The sequence below is a fragment of the Meleagris gallopavo genome, chromosome 31, assembly GCF_905368555.1.
Source record: "Meleagris gallopavo chromosome 31, MGAL_WU_HG_1.1, whole genome shotgun sequence".
In the NCBI taxonomy this organism is placed as follows: Eukaryota; Metazoa; Chordata; class Aves; order Galliformes; family Phasianidae; genus Meleagris; species Meleagris gallopavo.
Window position 1 is genome coordinate 731,373 of NC_139434.1, and position 21,621 is coordinate 752,993.

General features: G+C 50.9%; 1 protein-coding gene across 1 annotated transcript; it reads right to left on the reverse strand.

Moving 5' to 3' along the window:
- Positions 1-2,322: 2,322 nt before the first annotated feature.
- SLC4A8 (solute carrier family 4 member 8) lies at positions 2,323-21,621 on the reverse strand. The gene is given in 26 exon segments (XM_085212104.1): positions 2,323-2,487; positions 2,662-2,773; positions 2,970-3,070; positions 3,481-3,618; positions 4,000-4,173; positions 4,720-4,788; positions 5,541-5,792; positions 6,325-6,486; positions 6,819-6,932; positions 7,807-7,968; positions 8,748-8,853; positions 8,949-9,194; positions 10,000-10,133; positions 10,431-10,605; positions 11,252-11,343; positions 11,432-11,448; positions 11,451-11,577; positions 12,086-12,173; positions 12,623-12,780; positions 12,918-13,006; positions 13,170-13,322; positions 14,225-14,385; positions 14,457-14,592; positions 15,512-15,646; positions 16,793-16,874; positions 21,445-21,621. Coding segments are annotated over 25 exon segments (3,204 nt in total). The 5' UTR covers positions 21,490-21,621; the 3' UTR covers positions 2,323-2,487; positions 2,662-2,685.

Sequence of the window (21,621 nt, forward strand, 5' to 3'; positions counted from 1 at the left end):
CCTCCTTCTTTTCCTCCTTCTCTTCGCACCCCCAGTGCTTCCAAAGCCCCCTAATGTAACAGAGCTGCCTTTGTGCATGGCCCCAGGAGCTGTTTTAAGGCACCAGAGATGAGGATGACCCCCAGCACCCATCTTGTATCAGGGGAATGGAGTTTGCTGCCAACCAAACCAACACAGCACATTGCCAGGAAGTGATTTTAATCCCATGCCAATTCCAGGGATGCCCTTGGGATGCTCCCTGCCCCCTACATGGAAATATCAAATCCTCCCCAAATCGTGGTATCATTACGGTTGGAAAAGACCTCTAAGATCACCAACCCCAACCCAGCCCCACCATGCCTGCTCATACAGAGCAATCCATGGGTTGGTGGTGAGTAAACGGAGCAGCAGCACCAGGAACTGCAGCTGCAATTGCAATAATGGCATTGCGAATTAGAACTCTGCTTCCTCTTAAATCATAACTTCAAAATAAAATAAGGGAGAGGAGACGAGGCCTGCAAACAGGGGAAAAAATCATTTGACATCCAGATGTTTGTGCATCCTGTGCCAGGGGACTCTGAGGAAGCCTGGTTTGCTTTTAACATAAGGAACCAACAACATTTGCCTTCATGGCTGGGACTTTTCTGGTCCTTCAAGGGAGCAATGCCAGCTGTGGGATGCTGAGTGCATGTAGAAAACAATCCCAGCCCCTGGCCCCAGTGCCTTCTGGGGTGAACAGGAGTGGAGACCGACTTTCTGCTCATAAATAGAGGCAAATAGACAGAAAGCAGCTGCCCCGCAGACAGAGGGTGAATAATTCCAAGGTCAGAGCTGCACTGCTGTCATGCAATGAGCAAACCCAGGCTTTGCAGCTCTTCCTTCCTCCAACTCAATTTTATTTTCCCCTGCAAGAGGTAAATCTCTTTCTCTTTCTCTGACAACCACCAGCCACCAAAGCACGGTTTGCAAATCCAAATCAGTGACTTTCTGCCCCGTTTGCTGATGCACCACTGACATCCTTACAGAAGATTATTTTCCCCCATCCATTTATTAGTGCTCTGGGTTCGTCTGATGCATGGAAAGGTTGAACCAATGGATGGGACAGCAAATGGGATGAGGAGATGGCAGCAGCTCCAAGTGCCTGGAGCCACTTCACATGGGGATGGGGACAGGATAACTGTCCCTTCTGTGTTCCCTTTCCTCCCAGACTCCGTGGCCACCCAAGGGAGTCTGTCTCTGGGATGAGACCACAGCCCAATGGCTCCCAAAATGTGAGGAGCACGCGGGTACCATCCCTGCTCAACAGCATCTTCCCGCAGGGCAGCAGGGAAAGCAAAAAGGAAAAACCTCTTCCTGCTTTCATAGAATCACAGAATGGTTGGGTTGGAAGGGACACTGAAGATAATTTATTTTCCTGATGATCCATGCCACCTTGAAAGAGAAAAGGCTTTTTGCATGGGGTGGGGGGGGCAAAGAAAATGAGCAGAGTATTCTTGAGGATAAAGCAAGGAAAGCAATGGATGTGGCTGGCTGCTCCCGTGACTATATGGTTTATTCAAAGCAGTGAGTTTTAGGAGTTTCCTTATATCAGCTCACAGCCAGGGACAAGAAGGTGGCATTTCTGCTTTTTAGAATCAAAGCACCATAGAATGGTTTGGGTTGGAAGAGTCCTGAAAAATCATAGAACCTCAGAATGGTTGGGTTGGAAGGGACCTCAAAGATCATGGAACCATAAGACGGTTGAGTTGGAAAGGATCTTAAAGGCTATAGAATCATAGGAAGACTGGGTTGAAGGGACCTCAAAGATCGCAGAACCACAGGATTGTTGAGTTGTTAAAGATCACTCGATTCCAACTCATTCTGTGGGCACCTGCTGATTCTGGGGTCAAAGCAAAAACATGATGGCAAAACTGGAACAAACACCTCTCCTTTCTCTCTGCACTTCCCACCACAAAGGACATCTCTCCCACACCAGTAAGAGATAGAAGGGAAGAGCGAATCCAAGCAAGGACTCCGATCCAAACCCAAAATCTGGCAGTGACGAAGAAGGAAGTGTAGAATGCGTCAAATATAACAGAAAATTATTTTGTACATTCAGAGTTTATATTTGGACAGAAAAAGGGAAATGGGGGGAGTGGGGGGGGAAGATTAGATATTAAAAAAAACCTAGATAGCACTAAATGACCAAGCGGCAGCTGTCCCTCTACCACCACAGACCGCGACGACACACGCACACACACACACGTACACACGGAGGCTGAGCAACACCGAGCTCCCACTGACAGCAAGGTGCACCTCAGATTGCTGGTCTAGAGATACTGAATGCCTGAAGCACACCAAGGATAACTGGAAACGTCTTAAATGGCTTTAATGGGAATCCTGCTACTTGGAGGAGAGAACCAGGGAGGGTGTGTGTTTGCTTCCTCCACCCAACATAGCTGCGCTGGCTCATCCCTGAGTCACGTTCTCGCTCCTCTCCTTCAAAGCCAAGATCCCTAAAGAGGACAACTGAGGGGGAAAAAAAGAAAAAGAGGGAAACATAGAATCATTAAAGTTGGAAAGACCTCTAAAATCATCCATCCTCCAATCTAAATTTCCCCGGTACTTGCTGCCTGCTGCTGAGGATGAGCTCTTTGGCACTGTGGCTTGCAGAGCAGCACGGTCATTCACCATTACCATTACCTTTTACCTTTTTCCTCCTCGGATTCAGAGTTTTTCTGCATTCATGGTGAGAGCCTTCCACACAGTTGTCTTCGACATTTCATCTGAGATGTTGATCTCAGAAGGGTCAGTCCTGCAATCATAGAACCAATTATTACAGTTGGGAAAGATCTCGTGAATCGTCAGGTCCAACCGATGACCCGTCCCTACCAAGCCCACTCACTGTGTCCCTGAATAGAATCACTTCACTGAGGTTGGAAATGACCTCTAAGATCATCCAGTCCAACCCCAACCCATCCCACCATGCCCGGCATGTGGTGGGGCTTTACCTGTCCCTGCTGTTCTGCTTGGGGACATCCACGTAGCTCGTCTTCCCCAGGCTCAGCTGGACTGAGTTTGCAGCAGCAGCTTCCATCATTTGCTGAGACTCCTGCAGCAGAAGGGCAGATCAACCCCCTGTCTTTGAGCAAAAACCCCACACAGACATTGCATGCTGCCCCTCCTGGTCCTTGGTAGCTTTAGCACTGAGGGAGCAGGAAGAAAACCTTTCGCTCCAAACATTTTGGGGGTTTAAAGACCCATTATGAGCAAATCTTTCCAATAATAATGATAAAAATAACAACAATAATGAAACAATTTTATTTTAGAAGGCATTTTAAAATTGCATGATTGTTCAACAGTTAAGCTTATTGTATGTCTGTTCAAGTGATAATTTAGAGTTTAAAAAATGGTTGCCAAAAGCCATTGGAATCTCCTTCTGCCTAGTTCCAGACTTCTCACACCATTTAATGACTGGCTGTGACAGAAATTTCACAGCCCCCAGGCACCCAGCAGCATTACCTCTTCTTCTTTGGCTTCATTTTTGGCATCATCCAACTTCTTCTTCTTGCTTTCTGGCATGAGGTCATCCAACCAGCTGAGCTCTCGTTTCGAGAAGCAGAAATCCAGGACTTTCCGGACAAAAACGAGAGCCAAAACCTTCAGAAACAGAAACATAGGATGGTTGGGTTTGGAAGGGTCCTTCAAGATCGTAGAACCATAGGATGGTTGGGCTGGAAGGGACCTTCAAGATCACAGAACCATAGGATGGTTGGGCTGGAAGGGTCCTTCAAGATCATAGAACCATAGGATGGTTGGGCTGGAAGGGACCTTCAAGATCACAGAACCATAGGATGGTTGGGCTGGAAGGGCCCTTCAAAATCATAGAAAAATAAGATGCTTGGGTTGGAAAAGCACTTAGAGGTCACAGAACCATGGAATGGTTGGGTTGGAAAGGACCTTAAAGGGAAGCCACAGTGAGACCAGAGGCATGACTACACCCCACTCAAAGCTGCAAGCATCTTGTTGAGAGCCACCAACCATCATGGGGAAGACGATGGCCGCACGGGACGCCTTGATGACCCAGAGCAGCACGAGGCAGGTGAGCTGCACCAGGGTGAAGAGGTGCACTTTGCGCAGCGGCACGTGCCGCAGGTAGATGAAGTCGGGCTGATGCTTGGCCGGCATCCCAAACAGCTTCAGGCGGTCAAAGAACTGCAAAACAATAAGGAGGTGCCACCATGGGACTGCAGGGAGTTGGTGGCCTTATTGAGACCTGTAGGAATTCATTAGGGCTCTCACAGTAAGTGCTGATCTCTTCTTATGGGAACATAACCCCCACAGAGCTGTCACCAAACTGCAATTATCCCACATGATTCTGTAATTAATTTTCCTTTGCCTAGTGAATCCTCCAGCAACCACTTCCACGAGAGGGAGATATTTCCTTCCACTTGCATCAAATTCTCCCATTTTCACGTAACAAAGCACTGAGACCATAACACAGAGAGCACCAAACCCACCTGGTCCTCCCAGCCTTGCAGACCCCCTGTGCCTCTACCACCTCCAACCAAGAATTTGGGCTCTACGACCCTTATGGGTTCCTTCCAATTTGAGACATTCTATGATTCTGTATTTCCATCTCTTGCACTTGAAGAGGCTTTTCCCTTTTCCCCTACCCTGACTGCAAGATCTTTTTTTCCCCTTCTCTTGGTAAGATGAAATATCAGGGAGCAAACATCTGCGTGGTGCAGCAGTCCATACCTGGATTCCTCTGAGCGACGATACACCCATGTAGAGAAAGACGCCATACAGCACAGGCATTGGTATAAACTGCAAAGGGAATGCTATTTTAAGAAAAGCCACTGCATTTTCAATCTTATCCTTTCATTCTGCATAAAGTTGCCCAAAGCCTTCCAGTTTCCACAGGGCTGGAGATTGTCAAATTTTATCCACTGGATATTTTGTGCATGCATGTGAGAAATGCTCTGCTCTAGGCAGAACTTTTGAGTGACTTTTTCATCAGAATAATCCAATTTTCCAGAAAGATTGCAGGAAAATAGGTGATTTCACCCATGCTACCATATGCTGCGCTCTGCGACGGCAGGAAAACAGCTCTGCATATTCCTGTGGCAACATGCAGAGGTGGTGTGCCTGCCTTCAGCCTGGAGGTGAAATTGCTTTGTGGGAGGAATGTGCATGAGATGATTGCAGCATGTTTAGCCACCAGGGACGGCAGCTCTGAGGCACTGGGGAGCACAATGCAACCTGTCCACTTACAGCCTGATGGAAAGAGAGTGGATGTAGTGGTCTGAATGCACGAGGTTGTAGCCCATAAACACAGAAACACAGGCAGGTCCAAAAGACAATCAAAAAATGATGTGGCTCGGTGCCCTCAATTATGCCCAACTGGGGTCTGAAGGGTTGGGAAGTGTAAGTGGGGCCAGTTGCTATTATGGGTCACACCTCAAAGCTTGGGTTCACCTCCTGTTCCCCTCGGACCTGGAGAGAGGGGACTAGGGACTACTTTTGTGCAATCTCCGAAAATCCTCCAGGCTGTTGGGTGCTTTGCATTTTCCTCCTACCTTTAACACAGCAGTCAAGAAGACAGAGCAGCCCATGAGCACAAAGATCATCAATCCCGTGACCCTCTGCTCTCGTATCCCCAAAAATCTGGGTTGTTCTCCAGGAGCTGAGCAGCCTGACTCCAGTTTGAGGCTGTTCACGTGGGTGATGGAGAGGACGGTCGCGGCCACAAACCAGGGCAGCCCCATCACTGAGCACACCCCGAGCATCACAGCCACCATGAAGAGGTCCAGGTGGTACCCGCATCCTTTCTGCAGAAATAGAAACAGAGCATCCCACAGCAGAAGAGCAATGAGGCAAACTTGCAGCTTGAGTCAACTCTTTGAAAATTTAAAATAATTGGAAACAATTACAGATATGCTCAGGTTTGCACAAGTTCTCCCTGTGAAAATCTGTCAGGAGTTCAGACAAAGCAGACTCTAGGGTGGGTTTTTTTCAGTACAACTCCTAACTCTTCAAAAAACATTGACGTTTTCCCATTCTTACAGCACACTCCCACCACTCGCAAGTGAGACCTGACTGGCAGATTCCTAGCACTGTGTTAAAACGATTCATTCCCCTACATTTGCTGCTGACATTTTAAAACAGAAACACTCCTCCTTATTGTTACAAGGTTAATTTGCTGCCTCTGAAAGGTTTTCCTGTACAAATTGCCCTCTTGTTTGCTCCCTGTGACATCAATAATGCAGAGGAGCATCCTGTCAAGCAGCGTTGTGTTGTCCCAAACAAATGTGTTTGCATTTTTGGGGGTTGGGGTTGGATTCTCCTCTCGCAGCCCCTTACCTTCAGCCTGTGCTCCTTCCTGTTTACAATGACGGCGGTGATCTGCTGGTCCATGAATATCAGGATGGTGCAGAGCAGAGCTGGGATGAGTGCAGCCAACACCGTCCACCATGGGTTGGGTCCTATGGGGTTCATGAGCCACCCACGATCATCCCTGGTGGGCTGGGACAAAGCGCCAGCATTAGTGTCACCTGCCAGCTTGGATTTCCCCTCCATCTCCACTTTGAAGCATTCTCAATGCTTTGCATCACTCTCTGCTACAGGGTTCAGCAGCACTCTTTGCAAGCACCCATAGATATTTCTCCTGTACATATCAAGTTTTAGGGTTGTTTTCTCGTTTCCAGAGAAAAGTGATGCATTTGAAGGTGGAAGAAAGTCACACCACCAGCACATCCCTCAGGCTCAGCCCTGTCCAGCCCCATTATCACCAGGTTGATGTCCCCAGCAGCACAGGCGTGGGGTGAAGCCAAACCCGTGCCAAAGCTTCCCATTACCTTGAACATATGGGGGACGTGGAGCTTTGGTGATGGGATCCCAATGAGGAAGTCAATGACCACCATGACAACGATGGTGAGGAAAACAGCAAAGTCACTTATCGTAGACCGGACCTATGGGGGCAAGAAATCAATGCTGAAAGAAAGGGTCAAGGCAAACACAGGAGCAGCACGAGATGAAAAAGCTTAGGGATGTGCACAACATGAAGGCTGATTAACAAAACCCCACCACTCTGAGGACGTGAGCTGAATCTCTTGGTTAGAAGCTGCTGCTGTGTTTGTCCCTGTGAGATCAGGTGTCACATAGAAAACAGCTTAATTAAGGGGAAAGGGATGTTTTAGTTCTTTTTGTTTTAATCATTATTAAATATTTGGAAATAAACATCTGCCACTACAGCCTCTCTCACTGCTGAAATGGGAATAAGGCACTGAGGTACATTTGTTCCCTATAAAGAAGAAATATCTCTTCTTCTATAGCAGCTCCTCATTTGAACCAACCTTCCCCTGGAGTACACAATGGTGAAGGGAAAAAAAATTACTTTGGAGGATCTGATTTCATAGAATCATGTCATCATTTTACAGTGCTCTGGAAGAGGCCTTAAGGCAGGTGGGAAATGCAGAGGTCACTAAGCTCACAGAAATGGTGAGGAAACATGTTGATGGGGATCCCATCCACGCCAATGGAGATCCCATCCAAGTCGATGGGGATCCCATCCACGCCAATGGAGAACCCATCCAAGTCAATGGGGATCCCATCCACGCCAATGGAGATCCCATCCAAGCCGATGGAGATCCCATCCACGCCAATGGAGATCCCATCCAAGCCAATGGAGATCCCATCCAAGTCGATGGAGATCCCATCCAAGCCAATAGAGATCATGGCCTTCAAGGCTCTTCCATCAGCAGTTCTTGACCCAGTGGTGGCAAATGCTCCAGTATTTGGGGCAATGAGTGTGGGCCCCACTGCTGGCCCCCACCTTCTACCTACTCTGGTTGGGAAGTAGCGGCTGGTTTTAAACATCTTCAGTGAGCTCGAGAGGACAAAGGTGGAGAAGAAGAGGATGCAGGACCAGAAGAGGACATTGGGTGTGTAAGGGCCATCGTGTCCACAGGCGGGTCCATGAAATTCTCCATGCAAATGTCGACATTCCTGGAGAAACAGAGCATGAGGACACAAAAGAGGTGCATGTGCTCAAAGGAAATGTTGGGTAACTGGGGCAGGGTTGGGGGCCTGGTCCAAGATCCATGACCTTGTGCCTGCTGCTGGCAGGGGAGATTTATATCTCAGGAGCAGCAGGAGCTTAACGAGTGACACATCAACAAAGGGGAGAGGGAGAAATGGGCTGTGATGGGGCACAGAGCCATGGCACGTTCTCCATTTGGACTGCATGCAGCCATGGCTGAAGGCACCACAGGGGAATGAGACACCCAAAGGGGATTCCTGGGGCCAGAGTAAAGGGAAAAAAAGGAAGGAGGGCGGTGATCACCATGGTAGGAAAGGAGAGACAAAGCATCATCTCCCAGGGCTCATCCCTGGGACACATCAGACACACAGATGTGTGCACGCTCAGATATGCAGATATATGCACAGACAGTAAGACTTATGCAAGGAGGTGCAGACAGCGCTGAATAAGAACTGGCCCTGGAGTTGCTGAGGACCAATTAAAGAACCAATTACCACCTTCAGGCATGAACTTAAGACCTCCAGCTCCTCCAGTGCTCACACCACCACTGACCTCACTCCCAGCCCTGCAGCGTGCCTGGGGGTGACAGCCATCACCACTAGAGCTAAGAATATGGTGCACTCCTTCCCAAGCCCGCAGGTGGGTACCGCACACACGGCACTTCAGCGGTGATTTTTCACATCAGTTTGAAGCACAACGTCACCCGAAGGGCTTTGGCACCGCCTTGACACCAATGGGCACTTACAGATACGGTGAGGTTTTCCCAGGCGATGGCTGCAGGCTTGACCTCATTGCTCTGCCAAAAGTGCAGCGTTTCATTGGTGGGATGGGTGGGAGCTGCACACTTACAGCTGGGAGGAGAGAACCAAGGGGAAGGGAAGGAGGAGCAATGGAGGTGCAGCCCTAAGGTGCTGCCAATGGGGTGTTTTAGGGGAAAATAACCCACTAGTAGAGGGTGAGGAAGTCGAGCTGGCTGTGCATGTGCACCGGGTAGGTCTCTCCCAGGCAGATGAGCTTCTCCAGAGCCTCGTAGATGAAGATGATGCAGATGAGGGCGGCGAAGGCTTCCTCAGTGAAGCGGGTGATGTAGCACACCAGGCAGCTGGCATCCGTGGCCACCAGCACCATGCAGAGGAAGGCAGTCCACAGCCCGATGCACGTCCGCAGGGACAGGTAGGAGAGTGCGTAGTCCCTGAGATGGGAGGGAAACCTAATGGGTTTTCCTTCAGGGAAAATCCAGGGAGATGTAGGAACGTGCCAAGGAATGTGGTTTGCATGTACTACGGACAGCCGCGGGGCTGCAGGGTGTGGGCCCACGGGTGGAGAGGCCAATGAGGTAATTAGCATTATTTAACAGTGATGTGGTGTTAATATCTCAGAGGCTAATCGAGGTCAGGTCTTTGTAGGGGAGCACACTGTGTTTGCCCATCACCCTATGCCAACACCAAAACCCTCTGGCTGGGCATCCAGCAGCTGCTACCTGAAGGATGTGGGTGATTAATTGCAGCAAGGGTCATCTTGCTGTGATGTCATCACAGCCATCACAGCAATGGCTGTCACAGAAAGCATGCATTTTGCATGAAAAGCTCCTACTTTCTCAACAGAATCATCAAATCTCAAAATATTTCAGCAGAAGGGAAAATTGTTTGGCTGTTTGGGCAAAACGTATTTCTACTTTTGGAAAAAAAACTTGCTTTTGTGCTGAAAGCAAAGAAAATCTTCCTTCACGCTCCCAAAACAGATTGATTTGTCTCCTTTCACTCACGCGTCCCATCTCGGACATCTTTACACACGTGATTTCTCCTCCTCCTGTTTTGCCTTAACCCTACAAACCCTGCACAAACCCTTGCATCCTGGAGGCAGGAACATGCAATGCACTCGGCGCATGCCACAGAAGCCAACTCCAATCAATTCCAATCTTACAGCTACCATTATGAAAAATAGCAGAAAAAAAATCTCTTCTCAGCCTTCAGAAGGCTCCGTGCAGCCAATCTTACTTGCAGAACTTGTAGAGGATCTTCTCGAACACGAGGACAGGACCGGTGCTGCCAAGGATGGTGAGAGGTTGGCCAGCAAAGAGGGAATACACAACGCCAGTCATGGACGCGCCCAGCAGCGACTCCATGGCACTCTGCCCAGGGAAGAGAAGAGCAATTAAATCACGTGGGTAAAGCATTCATGGATAAAAGCAAAGTGAAAAAGCCATGTGAGAAAAGTATTATTGTTAAAAAAAAAAAAAAAAAAGAAATAAAGTAAATTTGCAACTGGAAATAGAAATATAGAAATAGCAAATAGAAACATAGCGTCATTTAGGTTGGAAAAGACTTAGAAGGTCATCAAGCCCAACTGCCCACCCAACAAGTCCCATCGCCAAGCCACGTCCCACTGTGTCACGGCCATGCACACCTCCCCATCACCCCACACTCACTATGTGGCCATCGGTCGCCTCCCCCAGCAGCCCCCCAAAGGTGATGACAGGGGACATGCAGGCACAGTAGAGGAAGAGGAAGGATGCCAGGCACTGCAGACTCAGCGCATCCCGAAAGTCACTCCAGAACCACGGTGCTTTCCGCTTCACGTCCAGGATCAAACCTCCAAAGAGTCTGGAGGAGGAACAAGAAAATAGACAGTGCTGGCGGAACAGAGAATTTTGTGCAACTATGGGCATAGATCAGCTTTCATAGCTAAAAGGCAGTGTCTTCCTCCCATTTTACACACACCAAAAAAACCCTCCAACAGTGAAAAGGAGCTAACCTGAGACCCCATCATAGAACCATGGAACCATAAAACCACAATATGGCTCGGTTTGGAAGGGAACTCAAAGATCACAGAGCCACAGAATGGTTGGGTTGGAAGAGTCCTTTGAGATCACAGAACCACAGGGTTGTTAGGTTGGAAGGGTCCTTCAAGATCACAGAACCACAGGATGGTTGAGTTGGAAGGGATCTTAAAGATCATAGAACCACAGAATGGTTGAGTTGGAAGGGTCCTTCAGGATCACAGAACCATAGAATGTTTGAGTTGTAAGGGTTCTCAAAGTCCCTCCAGCTCCACCACCTGCCCTGGGCTGGTCCCACTCCTCCATCAGCTGTCCAGAGCCCCATCTATATCCTTGAGCATCTCCAGGGATGGAGCACCCACACTTCTATGGGCAGAGGTGGTCTCACTGCCCTCTGGGTAAAGAATTTCCACCTCAAATCTCACCCAAATCTCCCCTTTTATTCTAAATAAGAATATTGAACCTCCCACCTTCCCGTCCGCTCCAGTTCAGGGCCGCTGTGTTTTTCAGGCTTTCTGTGAGAAGCATTGTCATCCAGAGCTCCGGGCATCTTCCTTTTTTTCTGTACAAACAGCCATAAGACAGAGAGATGGATTTATTTATAAGTCTCCCCCCCATCCCCTCACACCTCCCTCCACAGCAGCACCCACCTGAGAAGGGACGTTTTTGGGGGCTCGATGCGGATCGATGGGTCCCACTCTCCTGGTGGCAGAACCGTGACCTGATCCAGGAACTCATCGATGCCAGCCACCAGGTCAGCCCGGTTCTTGGCTTTGTAGGCAACGTCATGAAAAACCTGCAGGTAGTGGACAACTGGTGAGGGGACGATGCAGCACTGGTGTCCTAACCAGCGCAATAAACTCCCAGATAAATGAGAAAGAGTTTTCTCCCGAGTCTCCCCAAAAGGAAAAATTTGTGCATCGTGGGATTTGGGGTCATCTCCTCCCATCTTTCAGTCAGCTTAAAAAGGTTTCACATGTTGGGGATTCTGGAGAGCAGGATGAGGTGCAGGATTGTAACCAGGGTGGGAATGTGGGCTCTGGGATAGAATCATAGAATCACAGAATAATTAAGGTTAGAAAAGACCACTACAGTCATCCAGTCTAATTGCCAACTCATGTCCACCATGCTCTCTATACGAGGCAACGCAGACCCCAGCTGCTGGCTTTAGGTGCAAAATTTGGGAGCTTTCAGCTCTCCAGATCTGCTATAGTGGAGGTGGTCCGAAATCCACTCTGTAGTGGAGATGGGGAGAGAGGAAGAAAGCCAAAAACGACCCTGGGATCTCAATGATCTCATCACACCTCGTCCGTCATGAGCGTGGCCATGGACCTGCCGATCTCGTGGTACTGATGGGCTTTTCCTTCTGGTCCCAACAACACAAACAGAAACCTGAGTGAGAAAAACGAAACAGAAAAAGAGAGAAGAACAGGACCTAGCTTAGGGAGCGCCCAAAGAAATCCCAGCAGCTCCCAGTCCAGAGCACAACCCGAGACTGGGCACATGGGTGATGGATTTTAAACTCATCAAAACCGATCACCTTTGCCAGCTGACTACTCAGGCTGAGTTTCATTAAAGTTGGCCGAGGCAGTTTTTAATTTTTAGGTTGATGTTCATTACAGCTGGCCAGTGCATTTTATAATTTTGGGGTTGATGTTCACTACAATCGGCCAATGCCTTTAGAAACCACAGCAGGGAAGGGAGAAACGAAGGTGGAGAATGAGGGATGGGGGAAATGTGCTTGTAGACTCGCTCCTGCTGGCCTCATTCTCTCAGGATAAATTTAGATGTTGGTTTTTGTTGTTATTTTTAAAGAAGAACCTTGTGCTTCTCCTTCAGACCTGGTTGGGATGGGGACTTCAGTCATGCCCGAGAGGAGGACGGCCGGGGTGAGGCGGGCGAAGGCCATGATGGGCTGCTGAAGGAAATCCAGCTCTCCCACCAGCACGTTTGCTGCTTCAGCCCCAGTGGGAATTTTCTTCATGAAGTGCAGCTCTGCCTGTTTTGTTATTTGCACAACAAATAAAGGGTTTTTCAGGCTCTTACCCCAAAGAGAAAGCCCACAGCACTCTGCTGTAGACGCATTTTCAAGAGCAAAACCAGCCCTCAAGGACAAAGAAAGCTACAGGATCTCACCTTGCTTAAATCCATGGGGCTGGTGTCGTGGCTTACCCCATTTTTAGCTTCTATGGTGGTGGGAGGAGGATGGGGGATGAGCGTTTGGGCTGGGAGGAGAAAGAAAGACTCAGAAAGACAGACAAGGAGCAATTGGGACACGCATCCCTGTGCAGGGCAAGTCCAATGGGGCCAGATCCTACAAGAACCTTCACCTGGTGCCAAACCCTACAGGAACCTTCACCCAGTGCTTGGCCCTGCAGGACCCCTCACCTGGCTTGTCAGCGAAGGAGAGGACGATGGGGAGGAGGTTGTTTCTCTTCTTCTCATTCTGGTGGTGGTGCTTTTTGAGAAGGACCTCCCGGACCTTCTCCCGCATGCTCTCATCAAACTCACTGGAGTGGTTCTGCTGGTCCAGGATCATATCTGAGGGTGGGAAAGGGATGTGAGAGGAGAACCCCTGCAGAACCCAAGAGGAATGCAGCACAGCTCAGCACGGGCACAGCTTTACTCCATGAGGTACTTTAATGCAATCGAGCTTTTGCAACAAAAGCAAGAATTTTCTTTTGCTAAAAAAACAGCATCAAAGTGCTTATTCGTTGCTCAACTATGATAATTATTTCTCCTTCTAAATAATGCAATTTCCTCGCCTGGTCTGGTCTTTCAGTGTTGCTCCACGTACCTAACCAAATTAAAAGCAACCCACAGCACAGACCTTCCCTGAGTTCCCTCCACCAAATGACTGCAATTTGCTGAGAAATGTGCTGAGAATGGCTGTGACTCCACCGCCTCCTGAAAGGGCTGAATGGAGACCACCAGTCAACCATCATTTCTCCAAAGCTGCTTTTCCAATTTACTTCTATTATCTTCCTCCTCCCCTCACCCCGAAAAACACTGCCTGGTCATCTGCCAGATAAACTCTGCCTTCAAAGCTCCCAAATCCTCAGTGTTAAGGCAGAAGGGGAAAAAAGAATGCGAGGAAATAGCTGGTAATAACTAATTTATTTAACGAGGCTCAGCCCTTATGCAGGCTGTGTTCATTTCTAAGAGGTTCAGCTCCATGCAAACTCCGTGTTTCCATGAGCAGACTGCTGAGCCCTGATTGCAAACGCCTTTTTTGGATGGAAAATATTCTCCTCATTGTTTCTCCAGCCCCACAAATGGCTCTCAGCAGGGTCCCACGTTGCAAGAAAACGCTCAGCCTGCCGCCAGGCCAAAGCAAACCCCAACAAACCTCTGAGATAGAAAAGTGCAAGGGGATTTCTGAAAGATAGGATGCTCTGGGTGAGGTTTGCAGGGCTTGGTCCTACCCCGACACCGAGCGGTACCTGCGATCTCCTCGGTGCTGTTGGCACACATATCCAGCAGCACTGTGCCTTTGATGATGCAGTTCCTCAGCTCAAAGAGGCTGTGCAAGGAGAGTGTGGCCACGTAGGGTTTGCTCCAGCGCTCGCCGCCGTCTTCCACGTCCTCCTCGAATTTCAGCCACCTGCAGGCACCGCTCGGGGTCAGCCCCGTGGCACTGCAGGCAGCCCTGCTGCAGGAGGAGCTGCCATTTACCTCGCTGTCTCCTTCCACTCTGTGCCCTCGCCCTCTTTCACGCGGATCTCATCCAGTTCGGTGAACAGATCATGAGGGACGTGCTGCTCGTCCTCCTCGGTGCTGAGGATGAACTGCACCCGCTGGGATGGCGTGTCTGTGGGAGAAGCACAGAGCCAAATGCCCCATGCAGCATGTTGGGGCCAGGTCAGCCGTAAACATCCATTAAAGGCAAAACTTGAGTTGGAAAAAACCTCTAAGATCACCAAGTGCAACCATCAGTCCATCCCCACCGCGCCCCATAACCGTGTCCCTAAACAGAATCATAGAATCACAGAATCATTAAAGTTGAAAGAGACCTCTGAGATCACCCAGTCTGACCCCAACCCGTCCCACCATGCCCACTGACCACATCTCCAGGTGTCACATCTCCATAGTTCTTGAACACCTCTGGGGATGGTGATCCCACCATTTCCCCGGGCAGCCTGTGCCACTGCATCACCACTGCTTTAGAAAATAAATTTTTCCCTCCTCCAATCCCTCCCAGTCTCCTCCAATCTATTCTACATCCTCCAATAAATGTGATTTTCCCACATAAAGATAGCCTATGTATTTAATTGTCTGGAAAAAAAAGCAAATCCCAAGAAAAGTTTGCAAGCAGAGGCTCTTGCTCTAAATAATGAAAATTTCCCCCAAAACAGCAGCTCTCCAGGCATCAAATCAGCATGAGAATCATAGAATCATCGAATCATAAAGGTTGGAAAAGGCATCTATAAGATCACCAAATCCAACCACCAACCACCCCCCACCACGCTCAATCAATACAAGAATCACAGAATCACGATGGTTGGAAAAGACCTCCAGGATCATCGAGTCCAACCATCAACTCACCCCCACCATGCCCAGTAACCACATCCCTAACTCCCACAACTCCCCAGCTCCAGCTCTGCAAATAGAGACCCTTGCTCAGCAACGCAATTTTGACCCCAAATAGCAGCTATAGCCCTCGAGGCCACCCCACAGACCTCAAACATGGAACCCCCTCGGTCTCAAAGCTCCTCATCCCCAGGACTCACAGTGGTAGCCCTGCTCTTCGGGGGCTGCCTCCTTCGCCCGTTCGCGCTTCCGATGCTTCTGGCTGCGGGGCCGGTGATGCCGGTGGCTCTGCCTCACCAGGGGCATCTGCACACCCACGTACAGCGTCCGGTGTCCTGTGGGAGAGCAGCACCGTGACACAGTTGGCTTATTTTACTCGAGTTTTGCTACAACACAACAGCAAAAAAGCCATGGCTCTCGGTTCTTTAAAAGTAACACCGGAGCGTTGAATCTCTTCTCCAACTCAAGCTTTGCCTGGACAACGCTCGGATTTGCTCATTACGAAATGGGATTACCCTTAAAATCTCTGTACAGAACAAGGTGGTGAGATGATGAGGTCACTCTCCTGATAATGAGCTCCAGAACAACAGGAAAACAAAGAATTGAAGCCCTGTCTGATTCAGTCAGGAGCAACCTCATTGAGAAAGGGAGCTGGGATGATGGAAGAAAAGGTTATCAGAGGCAGTCAGTGCAGGTTCACCGAGGGAAAATCATGCTCTCCACCTGGGGAGGAATAAGGGCACGCATCAGTGCAGGTTGGGGGCTGAGCTGCTGGAAAGGAGCTCTGCAGAGAAGGACCTGGGGGTCCTGGTGACCAACAAGGTGACCGTGAGCCAGCAGCGTGCCCAAGACGGTCAATGGTGGCCAACAGGTTGACCAAGAGTTGACCAAGAGTTGATCAACAGGGTGTTTGTGAACCAGCAGTGTGCCCTGGTGGCCAAAGGTTCCCTGTGGGGCACTGCACAGAGCACAGCCAGCAGGGCAGGGAGGTGCTTCCTGCTCTGCTCTGCACTGGGGAGAACACATTTGGAGCACTGGGCTCCCAGTTCAGGGCAGACAGGGAACCGATGGAATGAGCAACATGCAGGGTGCAGAGCTACTGGGGGTCTGGAGCCCCTCCTGGTGGGGACAGGCTGAGAGGGCTGCTCACCTGGGAGAGAAAAGGGGAGGGGGGGTCTGAGTAGTGCAGATCAACATCTAAAGGAGGAACCTAGAAGGATGGGGCTAGGATCTGCTTGGTGCTGCCCAGAGCCAGGACAAGGGCATCGAGCCCATAGAGTTCTGTCTGAGCAGGAGGAACCAAAGATTTCTTTCCAGCTCTACTGTTCTGGGATTCACCCTGCCCTCCTCCATTAAAAAAATAATAATAATATGAAAATCGTGAAAGGAAGCGTGTTTCTTGGTTAACAGGCACAGCAGGTTCTGCTATAGCCTAACAGAATCATTAAGGTGGGAAAAGATCATCCAGCCCAACCTCTCACCTTCCAGCTCCTCCTTCTCATAGTGGATATTGACAACGTTGCTCGTTCCTCCTTGGTCAACCACTGCCTCTTCATCGGGTCCCTGCTGGACAAGGAGCAGGATTACATTTTATTCTTGTGTTTTTACAGAAATTGAGTCTGCCAGTATTTATTGCAGAAAGAGAGGGTAGCGTGTGTTAGATCCCCTCAAAGACAAAACCTATACTTCTTTGCTTTTGCAGCTTTCTAGAACAGACAGAGGCCGTGGATGCCCCGTCCATCCCTGGAGGTGTCCAAGGCCAGGCTGGATGGGGTCCTGGGCAGCCTGATTTAGTATTAAATGTGGAGGTTGGCTGCCCTGCCTCCATCAGGGAGTTTGGAACTTGATGATCCATGAGGTCCCTTCCAACCCAAGCCATTTTCTGATTCTACGAAATAAATAGATTTCAAGACTAGGGGGGGAAACGCACTTTTCCATGCCTGAAGATGCAGTGCAGCTGTGCTGGATGGAGATCCCTGCAGGGCTCGCTAGGTGGCACTTGGCCACAGGACATGGCCGTCACCAACTCCAAAAGCAGAGACCTGCAAGGGCAGCTCCATCCCCAGCACGGTGGGGGCACAGGCAGCCCTGGTTGCCTTCCATGGAAAATGTGATTTTTCCCCTTGCAAAAGAGCTGATGCTTTCCTGGGCTGAGATACCATTGCTGCATCAGGAGAGCATTTGTGCACCAAAAGCCAAAAATCTATTCCTCCGTTCACGTCCACTCATGGACAAGAATTCACCCACAACGACCGCAGTGCTTTCATCAGTGCAGAGAGAAACTGCGACCTCCAAATGAGCACCGCTGTGTTTCCACTGGTTTCCAAATTATTCCTTCATGAAGGGGGATGACAAAGGGCTGGAAGCTGTGAATTCCCATTCACCATACCCAGCTGACATCACAGCCATCAGAAGATTGTGGGCTGCTCAAACAGACGATAACAGTGCACTTTTTGTTGGAGATTTGCACCCGAAATTGATGCAGCAGAGGTGCTCAGGAGGATGCTCACCCCCAGGTCTGTGGTTACGTGTTGGGAAGGGGAGCGGGGGTCTCTCCACGCCTCCGCTCTACAGATTGATGTACTGGACAGCAGTGCTGCTCTTGGGGTTGACCTGATGCTCCCATGGCCAAAGCAGCGCTCATGGCTCCCTTATTTGCTCACCTTCAGCCCATTTTAGCAGCAAATTCCACACCCCCAGCCCGGATTTGTACAAAACAACCTCAGAAAAAAAGCACGGGATGAAAGCGCAGAATAAAATCACTGCCAACTTGCAAGCTTGAGTGTGTTCAGTGTGTACCACCAATCAGCACCACCCTGACCACCACAAACCATCTCCCCGGAGCACCACCTCTGGGTGTTGGTGCAAGGAGCTCCGGCCAGCTACCTGCAGCTTCTCCACAAGGGTTATCTTGCAGCTGCTCTCTGGCTCAGCCCCTTGTTGGACATCACCTTTGGGGACAGGTGGAGCCTCTGAGTCCTGCATTTAGCCAGGCTCCTCCGGGACATCCGAGCGGATCCTGCACCCCCCGGCAGAGCTGTCCCCACCAGGAGGAACCCAGCGACGCCCCCAGTCCCAACCGCACAAACACGGGTGGGTTTTCTGGAATCAGAATTCATGGGGCACGGCCACGAGGTTAATTAAAGACTCCGAAACTGGGAGATGCTCACCAACACGGCATCCCCGCCAATGTGATGGTCCCATCAAAATGATGGTCTCATGAACGCGACGTCCCCATCACCATGATGGTCCCGTCAATACAATGATCTCACCAACTATGTCCCCACAAAAATGGTGGTCCCACCAACACCATGTCCCCACCAACATGATGGCCCCACAAAAATGATGCTCCCATTAACGCAATGTCCCCACCACCACGATGTCCCCACCACCACGATGTCCCCACCACCATGATGTCCCCACCAACACTTCCACCAGCCAATGCCCTCCAACCCCTGAAGCTGCTGCAAAGTTCTGATCCCACATCCCACAGGAACTGAGGTCATGGCCAAAATACTGCTGGAATTCCATCGGGATGAGGGATTTGGTTGAGCCAAGGGCAGCGGTGCCCAAAGTGCTCCTGGTTGGAGCCCATCTGTTAACGGGGCTGAAAAATGGAGCGGCTGAAGGTCGTTTGGGCATTTAAAATCTGAGCTGCTGACGTGCAAACTGTTGGGAAAAACAATATTATGGGATGGCACTGGGTTTTGTGGCAATTTCTTGTGAAAACTGCAGCATTTCAGGAAGGTCTCACTTTGGCACGACTTCAATTAGCCCCGGATCCTTATTAATCAAATTGAGCCCTAACACGGGACTGAAGGTGGTGAAGGATTAAAAAAGCTTCTTCCAAATTTCCAAAGCAAGGCAACCTATTTCTAAACAGCAGAACCTCCTCCCGGGTGAGGATGCAGCAAAGCGGAGCCCTGTGCAAAAGTTTCTCATTTCCATTCCCTGCAGCTTTGCACCCCACATTGGTGAAACCACTGCCCAGAACCCTCACGGAACACAAGAATGTGGGATCCCTCTGGGTGACCACCTCCCCTCTTCCCCAGCTCTCCACTGCCCTGCGTTACGACCCGATCTGAGCTCATCCCTCTGTGCTGCACATTTCCCTCCTGCTATCAACTCAGGATGGAGGTGAAGTGCTGGCCCTGAAAGGTGAGGCAGCTGTAAGACAACACGGCGAGGGAAGCCGACACCGAGCTCTGCTCAACACAAATCCCATCGGGATCCAAGCTCCAATCCTGCTGCTTTTGTATTATTTAGCATTCGGTGCAACTATAGAAAATGGACGTGGGGGCACCTCCTTGTGCCAAACCCGCAGTCTGACTGGGGTCTGAGCAGCCCACCCCCCTTTGAAGCACCGTGTAATGGTGCCATCAGAGTAAAGGGCCCCGAGAAAACACTCTGTCCCTTAAGGCACGGACCCCGAGTGGTTATTTCTCTGGGGAAATGGGAAGATTTCATGGTTTCGTAGAAAACATCCAATTGTCGCAATATGGGAAAGAGGACTCTGAGTTTCAAGGATACGTTTGTAGCCCTGGAGCAGCAGGCGATGTTCCGTGCTGCTGTTTGCTGAGCAAAAACTTCTCTTTTATTTTCATGTTGCCATAGGGATTTGTGGGTGTCCTGCCTCAGTTTCCCTGCCTCATTGCAGCTTCTCCAGTTAAGAAAGCACTGCATGAGCCCCATCCCCAGTGTCCCACCCCACACAAGCAGAGCTGCAGTGCTGTGAGCACGGAGTCCGTGAGGGTCCATGAGCCAATGGGAGCGGATTAATTGCACCCAAATGGAATTAGAATCTTGGGGTTCTTATGGGATGAGGACAGTTGCCTGCATGGAGCCAATCTGGGAAGGAGGCAGAGGGGGTCTGGGAGCAGTCCCTGCTCCGTCCCCATCCCTACATCCTTATCTCCCCCCATTTCAGGGAAGGTGAATTCATTCCCACAACCACATCTGGCACTGAGGGCAGCTCCTCCAGATACGAGGGGGGACCCCAGGCTGCTGTGGGGTCCCTTGGGTGCATGGGTTCCCATAGAGGGTGCAGGATCTCATGGGTGCATGTGTCCCATGCGAGGTGCAGGGTGTCATGGGGTGCAGGATCCCATGGGGTTCATGAAGTCCCACGAGGGATATGGGGACCAATGTATGTGGTCCCATGGAGGGCACAGAGGGGTGCAGGATCCTATGGAGGGAGCAGGGTCCAATGGTCATATGGGGTCTCACTGGGGTTTCACGGAGTTCCATGGAGGGTGCATAGGGTCCCATGAGGGTGCATGGTGTCCAGTGAGGGATGTAGGGGGTCCCTTGGGGTGCAGGATCCCACAGAGGGTGCAATAGAGGTATGCCGCCCAATGAGGGGTGCAGGCTTCCCTGGGGTGCAGGGTCAAATGAATGGGATTCTATGGGGTCGATGGGGTTTGATGGGTTGCATGGAGTCCCATGGGAGGTGCCAGGTCCCATGGGGTGCTGGGTCCCATGGATGCTCAGTAGATGGGTGCAGCGGGGCCAGGAGATGCTTCCTGGGGACAGCCCAGATAAGACGATGCTAAAATGGGGGGGGGGACCTCCCTGCTGCTTCCTGCTGCACTCGACCCCTCCCGGTTCTGCGTGCTGTGGGGCTTTTGTCCCCGCTCCGACGGGCTGTGGCCACACAAAGGGGACGCGTCCAGGTGTGGAGGGGACGGGGGGAGGGGGGGCCAGGGAGGTGCTACCAGCCAGGGACGCCCCCCCATACTCCCTCTGTGCCCCTCCCAGGCAGGCGCCTTTCACCTCTCTTTGCATCCACCTTGTGCATCCCCCCGTGCCCCCCCACCTCCACCCCTCAGCCTTACATCTGCCTCCTTTCTGCACCCCCATTTCAGAGCCTGCCCCCACCCTCCCTCCACTCGTTCCTTATGCCTCATTTTACAGATTCCCTCCCCATTCCTTGCAAGCGCTCTGCACCCCCACTCCTCACCAACCTCCCACCCCCTCTTTGCAGATACTCTGCCCCCAACCTAGCAGACGCCCTGCATGCCCCCATCCCGTATCCTTCCCCGCTCCAACCCAGCGCCGCTGGAAATGCCGCAGTGAGCAGCCACAGAGCATCCTCCGGCCGCACCGGGTACCCCCCCCCCCATGCACCCCCCACCTGATAGCTGAGGATGCCATCGGGCTCGGTGCTGCCCGCGGGCATAGCTGGGCTGGGGGGGGGCCGGGCTCCCCCCGGGGCTCGGGGCCAGGGGGGGCCGCAGCCGCTCTGCACCCCGATCCGCTCACATCGGCTCCACCATCTCCGGAGCGGGGACAGACCCCGCCCAGGGCCGGG